General features: G+C 45.3%; 1 protein-coding gene across 2 annotated transcripts in view; it reads left to right on the forward strand.

Moving 5' to 3' along the window:
• Positions 1-14,389, forward strand: part of LOC8026620 (mitogen-activated protein kinase kinase kinase 15) — a 468,648-nt gene that overhangs the window by 425,129 nt on the left and 29,130 nt on the right. The window contains exons 18-25 of one of the 2 annotated variants that reach the window (XM_042291939.1): positions 1,364-1,502; positions 1,582-1,643; positions 3,143-3,208; positions 3,307-3,407; positions 3,511-3,579; positions 4,057-4,115; positions 6,310-6,382; positions 12,749-12,829. In XM_042291939.1, coding sequence (XP_042147873.1) covers positions 1,364-1,502; positions 1,582-1,643; positions 3,143-3,208; positions 3,307-3,407; positions 3,511-3,579; positions 4,057-4,115; positions 6,310-6,382; positions 12,749-12,829 — 650 coding nt within the window. The remainder of the gene's footprint in view (positions 1-1,363; positions 1,503-1,581; positions 1,644-3,142; positions 3,209-3,306; positions 3,408-3,510; positions 3,580-4,056; positions 4,116-6,309; positions 6,383-12,748; positions 12,830-14,389) is intronic. The other variant, XM_042291940.1, reaches the window with a different exon arrangement.

Consider the following 14,389-nt stretch of genomic DNA (forward strand, 5'->3'; position numbering starts at 1 on the left):
AGCGCTCTAAAACGTGCAACTACACGCAGCATTTCAACCTGAGACGCCGTGTGCAGTTGTCAATTTCTTTGCTTTTCGTGATCTCGAAAGGGGTGGAACCTGTGGATAATGCAGTACAGAGCAAGCGAGTAGGAGCAAAGAACAATCTTGATAGACCGGAACACGCTTTGGGGTTTCGTCAATGACGGAAAACGGGTTGTCATATATGCTGAACTTGTGATTCAAGTTAAGCTTGTATTTTATTTCTCTAGCTACCCCCCTTTGTATTTCTTGAACTTTCTGGCCTGCTAACGCACAGTGGGTATGTGCAGTAGACCATTTCAGCTCACATTCGCACCCTCTTCGAAGGACCTGACGACCTTGACGTTTTCCTAGAGGTCATCCTAGATGTCCTGGAGGTCGTCTTAGAGATTGTCCTTGAGATCTCCTTAGAGGTCGTCCTAGACTTCCTTAAGACGTCATCCTCGAGGTTGTTCTTGAGGTCGTCTTAGAGATTGCCCTAGAGGTCGTTCTAGATGCTGTCCTCGAAGTCATCCTAGAGGTCATACTAGAGGTTGTCCTTGAGATCGTCCTAGAGGTTGTCCTAGCAGTCGTTTTTAACATGGCTTCTAGTACGTGATCCTCGACGTCGTCTCAGACGTCCTCCTTGAGATTGTCCAAGACGAATGCTATTGTGATTCATAGACAACCAACAATAGTGGTTTCTGCAGCAATTTTTTAAGCCTGTGCTTCCTGTGGTTACTTTCCTAGGTACAAGAACAATGTTGCACCTAGCAGTGCGACTTAGCTGCACTCCTATGTAGCACATAGTAACAAGATTTATGTAACAAAACCTTTGTCCCTTCTGCACCTCTTCCTTATGTTGAGGCATGACTTCAGTGAAATGAAAACATTTTTTGCACTACTGGAAGCTGATGTTTGGGGGGTTGTCTCAGCTTTGAGGGCCTCTTAGATTCGGGTAAACACAGTGCACTCTTGCAAATATGGTATAGCGGCCCACCTGGTACCATTGTCGGGTCCTGAAACATATTTACAGTAAAACCTCGTTATAACAAAATGGGATATAACAAACAAATGGATATAACAAAGCAATCATAATTCCCCTTGCTTGAATAGTTGGAAGAAATGGACATTGGCTATAACAAACTAATGGTTATAACAAAGTAATTACGACCGCTCCTTCAACTTCTTTATAACGAGGTTTTACTGTAATTGATTTGTTGTGAAAATATGTGAAAAGAGCTGCTCAAGGTGTAACTTTTGAAGGAGAACAAAACTTCTTAACACCTTACGAATTTTGAACGGCTATCACCACAACCATACACGAGAAACATACAAAGTGAATGCGTGTTTCACATTTCAGCATGACCAGAGGATCGTCCACAGGGACATCAAGGGAGACAACGTGTTGGTGAACACATACAGTGGGGGAATCAAGATCACAGATTTTGGGACCTCCAAGCGTCTAGCCGGAATGAACATGGTCACTGAGACCTTCACGGGTAAGTGTTTTGCCCGGCATGCATTCCCTTCGTCTTGCTGCGAAGCATGTGTGGTGTACAAAAGTTGTTCTGGTTTCAGGTACGTTTCAGTACATGGCTCCGGAAGTCATCGACAATGGACAGAGGGGCTACGGTGCACCCGTGAGTTTTTCTTCTAGAAGTCGGCGTTACGATGAGGCCTTAAAGGGATCATGAAAAGAAAGCTGACAGCATTTAGCTATATGATTCTTCTCTCTCTTGTGTGGTTCTTTCATTTGGATGGCGTAAAATTTCTGGTTAACGCATGTAGATCGAAAGTGGCTGTTGACTTCAAGGGTGTTTCCTGTTTGATATTTTGGTACCTCTGATCGAGGCTTAAGACCTTTTCTGCCAGCACGACTGAAAGTGGATTAACCGTTGTCAAAAGATATACCTTTCTTTCTTTCAAAAAAAGGTGAAACCGTTCTCTCATAGGGAAAGTTTGGTTCAGATTGGATGCCAAAGTTTAAACCTTGCCGTTATCTGATTCAAAAGTTTTAATCAAAAATTTTTAATGGGAAAACAGTGGACAATAAAGCCCATGAATACATGGAGACGAATGGCTTCAGCTGCCAGGAACAGATCCCATCTTCTCATTAAGAGTTTGAGAAAATCGCACAACTTTTGAATGGGGTAACGGTCCGTTCTGAAACTTTGTCAGCTGGTCGGGACAACTACTGCTACATTTGGGCAGAGACTGAACATGCAGTTAATTTTTGTGGGAAAAAAAAAAAAAACTGTACATTTTTTTCAAGGACATGTAGTACATGAAGAGTTTCCTCTGAGCACTTGTTAATCCAAGTGAAAAAATTGATTTGTGGTTCTCTGTATCTCTTATTCATTTGTCAAGTCTTTTATGAGAGGACCCGTATCATGCAAGAAGACCACTCATTGCTCTTTACGGTCATGGACTAGTGCATGATATGTGGAAGGGGCAATGATGTTTGGGTCCAAAAAGGTGACCTGTTGGGGGAGACTGGGCAAAACAAATCACGTGACCCTCACTGCAGCACGCACTGCAGCTTTGCGGCCAGATGTTTTCTAGACCTCTTCATTTGCTGAGCTCCTTCTTTAATCCCAATGATTGGCTCTCCACAGGCACTCTGGTGAAGTAGACATGAGGGCACATTAGAGGAGCGTACACTAGGGCCAGTTACTATGGCATAACTGGGTAGGATGGGGGCACCCAACAAGTAAAAGGAATAACTAGACCAAGCACTGTTGGTCTGTTTGTTCTTTCTACAAACTGAACACCACTCGGTCCATTCTGCCCTTCTGTTGTTTTCTTAACACTGCTATCCTTTACAAGGCTATTCATTAGAAAAAGCATGCAAATTATGCGATGCCCTATAAAGATGGAGCAATGATTACACCACTGATACGCATGCTCTACTCAAACATGCCACACAGCCTGTTGACCTCTTCACATTCAATGTTTGTTTGTTTAAAATTGTACAGTTACCTGGCTACATCCATCTGGGAAACTTTTGCCGACCCAAGTTTTTGGTGTATTAATTAACTGCTAGAGTGCGGAATATTTTTTTTACATGTGAACTCATTTCAGTTCTTAGCACTAAACATTGTCTCAATCTAATGCATCGGCATGTTTCCGTTTCTTGCAGGCTGACATCTGGTCCCTTGGGTGTACAGTTGTCGAGATGGCAACCGGAAAGACGCCCTTCATTGAGGTAACATCTCTTTGCATCTTTTTATTGGATTGCACAGGAACCCTTCCTAAAACACCGTTGGGTCAAGCGGTGCCAATCTGGAGTTTGGCTCTTTTCAGTTGGGCTCTCCACAGGCAGCCATGTTCAAGGTTGGCTGCTTCAAGATTCACCCGGAGATCCCCAGCACACTATCAGAAAAAGCGCAGAAGTTCATCAAGAGGTGCGTTAATTTATTCATTTGACTGCTTGGGGCACGTATTGAGGCTACACTAGAGAATTTTCCCGAGGCTGGCAATTGTTGAACTGTCACTTTTTCTCTTTAGGTGCTTTGAGCCAGACCCTGCCAAGAGGGCAACTGCAGCTGAACTGCTCGAAGACCCTTTTCTCACAGAGTGAGAGACACTTCTAGCAGTTTGTCTTAACTTGTAGTCCTCTCCCTCCTTTGGTGCACAAGATAAACTGTATGGTCAAAACCAAAAGTGGTTAAACCCATTACTAGGACCCTAGATGGAAAGATGAGTTGCACAAAATATGAGTACTCCTAAAACAGACCTTTGTTAAAATTCTTCTCTCGTTTAACATTAAAAGAGTAAAAAACTTTATTCAAATTCGCTATTTTTTTTAGCAAAACATCACGTGATACATTATCTTGGTTACTACTCCTTTCCTCCTGCAGTAATGCCTATCACACTCTGTAGAAGTTTGAAGAATGAAATGTAATGTTGTTTTTCTTTCCTCAAGAATGAAAGAACTCGCCTTAGAACAGAAAATAGTGGAGGTTAACCTCGAGTTATATCTCGGTTAGTGCTCACTCTGCATAGCCTGCCCGTTGAGAGCTAGCAGACGACACTCGGCACTTTTTGTTCCAGCAACGGGAGGAAAAAGAAGCCACGCCCGGCCGCACCGGACTTCAGCCGAAGCATATCGGGTGAGCCATCTCTTCGCTGGTTTTCACCAGCGTTGCTGCGAGCATGCTGCGCAGCCAAAGCATACGCTGTCAGACAACGCCACTGTGGTTGCCGACAGCTGAAGAAATGCAGAACGCGGCTTGTAACGTTCGGGTCTTTTGCATCGTGATTCATTCTTCGGCGTTCCTGTTGGCCATTGCCGCAATTCCATTGGATGCAGAGTGATGAGATGCTTGGAACCGCCCGACCCTGCGTTTCTTAAGCTGACAGTGGCTACAGGCCTGCGGTAGTTGTTGAGCTGTACAACTTCTTTCGTCGTGGGCATGTGAGGAAGGGAGCAAGCACGAGGAGGGGTTACAAAGCCAGAACTCGAAAGTTTTTGGATAAAAGGGATGGCGAGCAAAGAAAAGAGGCATGTCCAACGTCATCAGTGCCAGGAGGATGGAAAATTGGAGGGAGGAATGCCTGAAAACGGGTTCACAAACAAAGTAACGAGACCTGAAACCTGAAACCCCCCAAATATGTGTGTAAATGCTTTTTTTTGCCGGCTGGGAGGCCTGCTCCTTTTTCTTCATATAAATATGTACTACAGTGAAACCCGTTTAGAATGAACCCACATACAGCGAATTATTGTCAATGTCGAACTCACGGAAAATTCGAATAAAAATGCATGTAAAAAGGACTTTTTATAACGAACAACATATCAGCTATATCAAACTTCCCTGGGAAGGCTTCCAAAAACGCGCGAACAATCGTCTTCTAGACTGTCCCTTCCCCCAAAAAAGAACTAGGAAAGAAAGAAAATTCCAGAAACTCAAGCTGCGAACAAAATTGAGCGAAGAGAAGCGATCCAGTAGGGGAGAAAGCTAAAAAAACAAACTGCATGCGTGCAAAAAAACAAACAAAAAAATACTTTCCAGCGCTTTGTTACAAGGCGGAAGCGAAGAGATGGGAAAGAAAAAGAAACTCTCACCTTACAACGAACGCATCGTGGAAGTTCGTTGTAAATGGTTTTTGCTATATCAATCTACTTGTTATATCGAACTGATTGTAGCGTTTCCTGCTGTTTGCTATAAACGGGTTTGACTGTACTGCCATCCGCGGTCACTTGGATTTTTAGCCGCCTTTGACCTTTGAGACATACAAAATGCGATAGTGGTGCTTCTTTTCATTTTATTTCGAAGGCATGTTTGTGGGCACCGAATTCTACCGTTTAGGTTAGTGTCCGAGATGGGAACTTTTTGCCTACTTGCAGTTTTGATGATGGTCTTTCAATTCCAAGAGAACAGTACAGGAAAAGCTGTTGATCACTTGTTCAGGCTGACTGAGTTTCGCTGTGTACGTTGGCTAGAAGTGTGAGTTAGAATGCACAAACGGCAACCAGGCGGTACGGACCACGCGGTGTAGCAGGCAGCGAGTGGAGGGTCAGAATGGTAGTGGAGGTGTTTAGCTTGTCTACTCATCCGCCATGCGCAATGCCTTCTTGCCCCTGATGCACGCACGGTAGCTGTGCGACAGCGCACGGTCGCTGTTTGTGCATTCTTGCTCATGTTGCTGGCCACTGTACATTCCCCTACTGAACTGCTGAACCACAGAGGAGTGACATGTCTTGCATGGAATTTGCACAACTCCGAGACACGCACCACGGCCACAGCCGTTACGCTCAATCTCGAATGTTCGAGTGCCCTGCCAATCTGCAATGCAGCCCTCGAGTTGCATCGTTCGTTCCCTGTACTGCCCAAAGTTACCCTGTTTGGCCACTAGTTGCACTGACTAACGGCTGACCGAGTTGCTATCTGTTCAGTGCTCTGGGGCCATAGTAATCCGATCATTTCAACCGAAATCCTTCCGTTTAGTTTGGACAGTAAGGACTGTTATAACTATTACAGTTCCTGCCCAGTAGTTAAGGCAGCTGTTACAGCTTGGTTAGAAAGGTGCTTTGGTCTTGAAGTATAGCTGCTACTCGCCAATTTCTTCCTAGTATTCTTTTTTCTAAAGTTTGGGGATTTCGCTTTGACCCTTCACAGAGAAATTTCTTTGTTTGCCATTGTCGTGAGAGCCAGGTTTTTTGGGTGCGTTATACTCCTCAACTTTCACGCTGCACGGGCACCTGGTTGCAGTGCCACTTACGACAGCCCAGTTGCCGAGGCACCATTGCCGAGGCACTGCCGTCTAGGCGGGTGGTCTTACGGAAGGGCTTGGGCCGCGTCTCAGTTCCCGCAGATCGAATTCACAAAATGGACAAGCCGGAACGGATGTCTCGGTTCGCCAGCACGGGCGAGGATGGGTGAGTACCCCTGCGGACACTGGGAAGACTGCTTGGCCGTTTCCAACCTCCAAGTTCTCACTTTTTGTTTTGGCTCGATTCAAGTAGTGAACTTTTCAGCAAGAATTTGCTTACTGCGGAGTGGCGCTTGGCATGTTCTGCATCCCCTAGAGTGGTTATTTTTGCTCAAGATGTGGATAAAATAAAAATAATATTTATGCTAGAATCCAATCTGATGAGGTCTAGAGTCTGAAACTCCACTGCTTGTGTCATTATGATTATGATAGATTGATTACCTAATTAATTATAGTTAATGTCGTTCTAGTACTTATCGTGCTTTCATAGCTGAACAGGTGCCTATAAATTATGATTTTTACTTGTTTTGCTTCATCACCCTATGCAACCATCCTGACATCGAGGAAAGTGTCAATCTTTTGGAAAAGAGCGTTTGACAGATGACATCATCTAAAAAATAACTTGAGCAAAAGTACAGTTCTCTTTGCCATTTTTGGAAAACAAGCTTGAGTGAGCTTGAAGCATTTAACAAATTGAGATGGCCTCAGTCCTGATGGTATGGTATTGAAAGTATTGTACCAGCTTCCAGTATCAACATTCATATGTAAGTGACCTGTTTTTAGTAATAACATTCTGATTGTTCGTTTTACATGTTATTTGCTGTAATTACTTGAGCACTCAATGAGTTCTTGATTATCAAAGTGAATGCATGCACTGTTTGATCATTAGCACATCTTATTTACTGTAATTACTTGAGTAATTAATGCATTCTTGATTCACAAAGCCAGTGCATGTTCCATGGAGCCATGTAGGTCACCTTTCATCCCAATCGACAAAAGGCACTTAGTGACTTGTGAGACAGAGAGAGTACCTTCGCACGAAGATCCTATCTGCATAGATTGCATTTTTGCACAGAATCATTTTCTCAATCTCGTTATTTGCCTTGTACCTCGTGTAGAATGCAGTGACTGGCAGTGTCTGTGCTCTTTGGGAAATTGGATGTGCAGGTCTTGTTCATAAACATCATGTGTGAATGCTTAATTAAATATGGTAGCTAACATTATGCTGCAGGATTGATAAGCTTCCATTTCATTCAAGCTTTAAGTTGGCATTTTTAGTTGACATTTTCACATCACGCCTTAAGCCTTTTGTGAAGTAGAATAAAACCCCACTAGTTAGGGAGAGGGTCGGAGAGAAGCTCACTGGAGAAAAGCTCACCAAAGAAAAGCTCACTGTAGGTAAGCTCACTGGAGAAAAGCTTACCAATTTTTGCACATGTCCGGAGAAAAAGCGCGCCCGTCGTTTGACGGACCCAAGAAAAGCTGAAAAGCCGAAGAAAAGGTGGACATTATACAGTCAATGCTTATTTGATGAAGGGAATATTTTATTCCCACATTCTGGAACTGGACTGAAGATTTTAGAGCAGTAGTGCTACAAAAGCAGTGAGTGTCTGTACTCCATACAGGTACTGTTTCAACGCAAGTTGATAGTTTCAGCCCTCGTTCGACTTTTATGTCGACCTTTTCGTGTGACTCCTGCCACATTTAATTCTTACGTAACCTGGACGCAGGAAATATTGCCGCCCGCAGAGCCGAGAAGGCAACGCTCGGTCACGGTCTTCTAGAAGATTCCCGGTCATCCTCGCAGCAGACGTAACTTTCCCTCTGCTTTGTTATTCTCGAAAGTGCCAGTTCATCCTCGCCCCGAGCGCGCGACGCTCGAACCTTCTTTGCCGAACTCTCCAGATAGTGACGCACGGTAGATAAGCAGCTGCCCGCGACCTTGTCGAGTCAGTCCCAGTTTCGCTAGCGCTCTGTAGTGCCGCCGAACCGCCGCCCGCTTTTCTGCTACCTCGACGCTCTTTCGTTATTTATTTTTGGTTGGCACAAGTTCGCCCATTAAATCTTTATTTTCAGTTCACTGTTCGGCCTCTCGTCACCTTCATTCGTGACATTTCTGGTGGAGGTGCGGGGTAACGATGTCCCTGCACCGTACTCCTCCGAATGCCCGCAGTGCCAGTCCAACACCAAGCCCACGAGGACCCAACGAAGACACAAGCAAGACCCGATAAAGTCGCCGCAACCAAGAGCTAACCCGGAACTCGGATTTCTGCCAACCAAGATCAAGCAACCAACGAGGTCAACGATGGACCCCCAGTCGTCGCAGACCTCGACCACCGCCGGACCACGGCATACCACCTGCAGATTGACGGGCTGACGGAGAGACTAAACAAGACCATCGCCGACATGATCTCGATGTATGTGGACGTGGAACACAAGACGTGGGGTGAGGTGGTGCCCTACATCACGTTTGCGTACAACACGGCGGTTCAAGGAACCACTGGGATTACACCTTTTCAGTTGGTGCACGGCTGAAAGGTGACGACGATGCTCGACGCCGTGATGCCTCACGGCACCGACGAACGACGGCACCGACGAACGACGGCACCGACGAACGACGGCACCGACGAACGACGGCACCGACGAACGACGGCACCGACGAACGACGGCACCGACGAACGACGGCACCGACGAACGACGGCACCGACGAACTACGGCACCGACGAACTACGGCACCGACGAACTACGGCACCGACGAACTACGGCACCGACGAACTACGGCACCGACGAACTACGGCACCGACGAACGACAGCACCGACAAATGATGGCACCGACGATGCTTAGTTGGTCACCCAACGAGCAGAAGTACGCCAGCTAGCCCGCCTTCGCATAAAAGACCAGCAACGTGTCAAAGTTGGCCGGTACAACTTCCGTTGCCGAGACGGGGAGTTCCAGCCCGGAGACAGGGTGTGGGTGTGGATGCCCATTCGTCACCGCGGCCTTAGTGAGAAACTGTTAAAACGCTGCTTTGGACCCTACAAGGTTATTCGCCGCCTTGGGGACTTGAACTACGAGGTGCTCCCCGACGGAACTCGCCCATCAGGACGCCGCCAGCCACGACCCGAGGTCGTCCACGTAGTTCGACTCAAGCCGTTCTACGCGCGTTAGGATTGTGACACTGCATGTTTGTTTTGTTTCGCCGTAATTGTTTTAGCCATTTCCGTTTTCCTTTCGTTTTGCATCGGGGCGATGCACTTTTAAAGGGGGGGATAATGCCGCCCGCAGAGCCGAGAAGGCAACGCTCGGTCACGGTCTTCTAGAAGATTCCCGGTCATCCTCGCAGCAGACGTAACTTTCCCTCTGCTTTGTTATTCTCGAAAGTGCCAGTTCATCCTCGCCCCGAGCGCGCGACGCTCGAACCTTCTTTGCCGAACTCTCCAGATAGTGACGCACGGTAGATAAGCAGCTGCCCGCGACCTTGTCGAGTCAGTCCCAGTTTCGCTAGCGCTCTGTAGTGCCGCCGAACCGCCGCCCGCTTTTCTGCTACCTCGACGCTCTTTCGTTATTTATTTTTGGTTGGCACAAGTTCGCCCATTAAATCTTTATTTTCAGTTCACTGTTCGGCCTCTCGTCACCTTCATTCGTGACAATATCAACAATCTTTATTTGCTTATCAGAAGAGGTTAGAAGTGCGCTTACCTTCCTTAATGATGAAATGTGAAGATATGGCAGTGCAGTGTCGGCTACTACTTACATGTAAGATACAGTCTAGGAACTTAAACAAGTTGCAGCTTACTACACCGGTTATATGTTTCCCCGGCCATCTTTCAATTACCGTTTTATAGTTGTTTTTTTTGTTTTTTTTTCATGCAACTCGTGACATGTATAAGTAGGATTCTGTGCTTTTGGATCACACGGTCGGTTGTCTTGAGGAGAGGCCTCTCCAGTTTTCTTAGAGCGCAGCTTTTAGGTGCCCGTTTCCGCATATAGCGACGTCGCCGTCAGCAGAGCCCCGCTAAATTTAGCATTAAAACTGACGTCACATGACCTCAACACCAATTCAGTTTCCCTGCTAAATTTAGCGAGAAATTGAATTGGTTGAGGTCACATGACATCAATTTTCCCACTAAATCTAGTGGAGAAACTGTGGGTGGAGGGGAGGGGAGGGTGCAGAGGAGGATGGGAGGGTATGCAGGAGGAGGAGGGAGGGTACACAGGAGGAAGAGGGAGGGTACAGAGGAGAAGGATGGGAGGGTACACAGGAGGAAGAGGGATAGTACTGAGGAGAAGGAGGAGGAGGGAGAGGAGGAGGGGCATACCCTTCCCTCCTCCTCCTCAAGAGCTGCACTCTAATTTCACATTACAAAGATTTGTAAACGTCTTTCATTTTTTCAAATCTCGGACTATTGGCAAAAAAAGGTTCACCATTTATCTCGCTAAGTTTTGTGCAGGGCAACAAGTCGTCATTTTGAATCACGACAACAGCCAAATGTTCTACTTTGCAGTCTGCAGTTCTTAGAGGAAGGCGGTGTTGTGCTTATATAACAAGGAAAGCTACGATCACAGAAGGGAGGGGGCAGACTAAAGGTTCTATCTCACCACTCTCCCCCGGCAACTGCAGTTTGGAGCGGTGGAGTGGGATGGGAAGAAAACAAGCTTTTCATAGACTATGCCAAGGATTTCAGTGATTTTAAAGCATCAGCGTTTATTAAACAAAAACTTTGTTTGAAGCGTTGTTGTAGGACAATTATTATTATTAGTGACAAGGGCAAGAATGCCCAATTCAGCTGAAGAAATATTCGATACAGGTGAGTTCTTAAGAATTTAGGGAAGGTTTCTGTCCGGATAACAGTTATTTTGGAGCACAGCTGTTGGGCGTTTGTTTTCGCGTATAGCGGCGTCGCCCTTGGCGTAACCAACCCCGCTAAATTTAGGGGGAAATTGAATTGCTGTTGAAGTCACATGACGTCAATTTTCCCACTAAATCTAGTGGAGAAACTGAACTTGTTCATGGGTGACGTGACACAGTCATATGACGACATTTTGCCCGCTAAATTTAGCGGGGAAACTGAATACGTGTTGACGTCACGTGGCATCGGTTTTCCAGCTAAATTTAATGGGGAAACTGTGGGAGGAGGATAGGGTACAGAGGAGGAGGGGAGGGTATGGAGGAGGAGGGGAGGGTATGGAGGAGGAGGGGAGAGAGGAAAAGGAAGAGGAGGAGGAGGGCTGGGTATGGGGGCATACCCTCCCCTCCTTCTCCTCGAGAGCCGCACTCTAATTTCGCATTGCAGAGATTTGTAAACTTCCTTAATTTTGTTTATATTGAATCTTCAAAAATTGTGCACACAGCAAAATTAAAATCTGGATTTCGGAGAATCGGTAATCTGTCGTGAATAAACACCGATAAAGTAAACTCCGAAAAACACCCTCAGAATTTTGCGAGAAATAAACTCTGAAAACACGGTACCCAATGTATAAGCTATGAGTGAAAAAAGTATTTCTCTCCTAGTTAAGTGTGAAACAACTGTGGAGCATCCAAAGTGTGAAGGTATTTTTGTTGAGTGGGTGCTCGGTTCACAGACTCATAGAAGAGCTTTTTTCTGCGTCCAAACTGTTTTGCAGTGAGCTTTTTTCCGGTGGTCTTTTCTCCGCTGTCCAGTTAGAAAAGCTTTTTCCAACTACAGCATTTGCAAGTTTGCTTGTTGTAGTGCTTTATTTGTAAAAAAGAGTAGACCATTTAAAACAAAGCCTTGTTTTGTTTTTAACTGGCGGTTCACTTAGAAGCTGTGTTTATAGTTTTGTTTTGTTATAGCATGCTGCTCTTTAGTTGTGTGTGTGATTTTATAGTTTTTGTTTTGTAGCTGCTTGACTCATGTATCCCACAACATTGTACTGAGCAGTCTTGAGCCCACTCCACTGTCACACTTTTGGTGGCATATGGCCAACTACATTGTACTGACAATAGTTGCTCTAGTCTATAAACTTTTTCTCTTTTGGACATCGCCTGCAGGGCCTTTAGTAAAGTTATATGTTAATTTGGCAAATACTTTACACTTAGTAATTGCCAATGGGCCCATAATCATGATCTAAATATGTATGCTATGTTGCATGTAATCTACTTTTATGTGAAACATTGCTAATACTTTAGGGCCCATATTTTTTGCTTAATTTAACTTAATTTTACTTTGCGGCATTCAGATCTGCATTTTTGCCACTCAATAAGGATGTACTCCTACTCTTTCATTCGATGTCCGTGTCACAATTTTTGAAGTTACTGCGAGTTGATCGGAGAACAGTGGGAACCATGAGTTTTGCAGGGTGCTTCTACTAATCATTGCTTTGTTGTGTTGTCAGCATGGCAGGTTGTGTGCTGCTTGCATGTGTTATTAACCTGTGTTTTTTTGTTCTGTTTCTTTTTTGGTCCACCCTCCCCCTTCTCTTTGGTATTGCTCCCCTTTGACCCCTTCCCCAAACATTAAATCTAATTTGGAAAAAAAACACTAAAAACTCTTGCCACCCTCACACCAGGACATCCTTTCTTCTTAGCTCGGCCACAGCTACAAGTCCGACAGAAGCAATTCCAAGGTCACCGTCAACGTTTTCTTTCGGGTACTGTAATCTCCTTGTTTATTCATGCGTGGTTTGTGAAGCAACATTCTTAGGTTTAGGTCAGCACACTTTCTCCTCCCTGAGAAGTAGTGTTCCTTTGGTAGGTTGTGGGCATATACGACTGTGGACAGAGACCATCCATGGTCGTTCCATGTTTCCCTTGGTGTTGATAGTACTTTATGACGACGCAACAATGCCAATGGCATGGTCGTGCCCACTGGTACCAAATTGATTAATATTTTTGCATTTTAGTCGGCACCTAACACATAATCCACGAAGGCAAATTTTGGTAAAAAAAAAGATTTTTGTTTTAGATTGTTTGCACCACGCGCATAATGGGTGCCTGGTGCATACTCTGCCCGTAAAAAATTCTCGTGTGTAGCACATCTTGAAAAATGCCTGTTTAATTAATGCAGAGAAGCTTGTATTAAGCAAAAATTATAACTAACATAATCTGTCATAGCAGGGGTTCTCAAACATTTTGGTCTCACGGGACCCCAGGAAGCCTCAAAAACTGCCGCGGAACCCTCCCCCCCTCCCCCCCTCTATATTTGCCGACCGAGAAGCAACAGATGCACAATTGTAGGCAGTTTTGCTTGTGTTGCTTCCCATATATTCCCACTATATCAATCGCAATGGCTGTACAAAGTGAGATGAAGGTGCTTTGCATGGTCCTGCCGCACAGCCTGCGGCATGGGGGAGGGGGGGGGGTTGCAATTTGGGTGTTCGCGGAACCCATGAGACCAGCTCGTGGAACCCCTGTGTTCCCCGGAACCCAGTTTGAGAACTCCTGTGTCATAGAATAAAAAAAGCCATGTCTCGCTATGATGAACCACCTTGAAAAAACAACTTTTTATATAGTCTGCACCTGTAGACAATCTGCATTGCATAAAATTTCAACTTCTAAACATTTATAGTTTGCGTGTTATAGTCTGGAAAATTTGGTATGAAAATGTGGTTGTTGTATCAGTGGTGTCTGATAAGGGAGTTGCACTTGCACTGTTCATTTGCAAAATTTGGATTTCGCAAAATAAGGCAGCAGAAGCGTTGAAGGGGCACTACGATTTCTAAAGCATCACTCATACATTCATATCTCATGGCCGTATTTTTGGAAAAGAATTGCACGATCAAGCGAGGACTGTGACATCACAATCCTCCTGGGCAGTTGAGAATGAGTGGAAGTGGCCTTGCTTCTTTCCTCCTCGCTTCAGTTCACCTGCTCAAGGGGATGAAGCGAAGATTAGACGGAATAAGAATCGTGACGTGGCATGTCTCGTTGGCCTCGTCAAGTGTGTTCAATTGCGCACTTTTCCAAAAATACGGTCAACCATTAGAGCTATCACTGAATGAGTGATGCTTTTGGGTTTTACAGCGTCCCGCCTATTGCTCTAGCCTTGTTTTGTGAGCTGCTAATTTCAGCTCAGCATCCCTTTAAGTCAAACATACTCTGATTGCTCAGAACTCATTTTGGAGTTCCTGTGGGTACCAGTGAATACTGCTTTGACTAAGTGCTTGTCCTCATCATGCCACTTCCGGCAGATTGGGGAACCCCATCTTTTT

Source organism: Ixodes scapularis, unplaced genomic scaffold, assembly GCF_016920785.2.
Source record: "Ixodes scapularis isolate PalLabHiFi unplaced genomic scaffold, ASM1692078v2 PGA_scaffold2__306_contigs__length_199485367, whole genome shotgun sequence".
Classification (NCBI taxonomy): Eukaryota; Metazoa; Arthropoda; class Arachnida; order Ixodida; family Ixodidae; genus Ixodes; species Ixodes scapularis.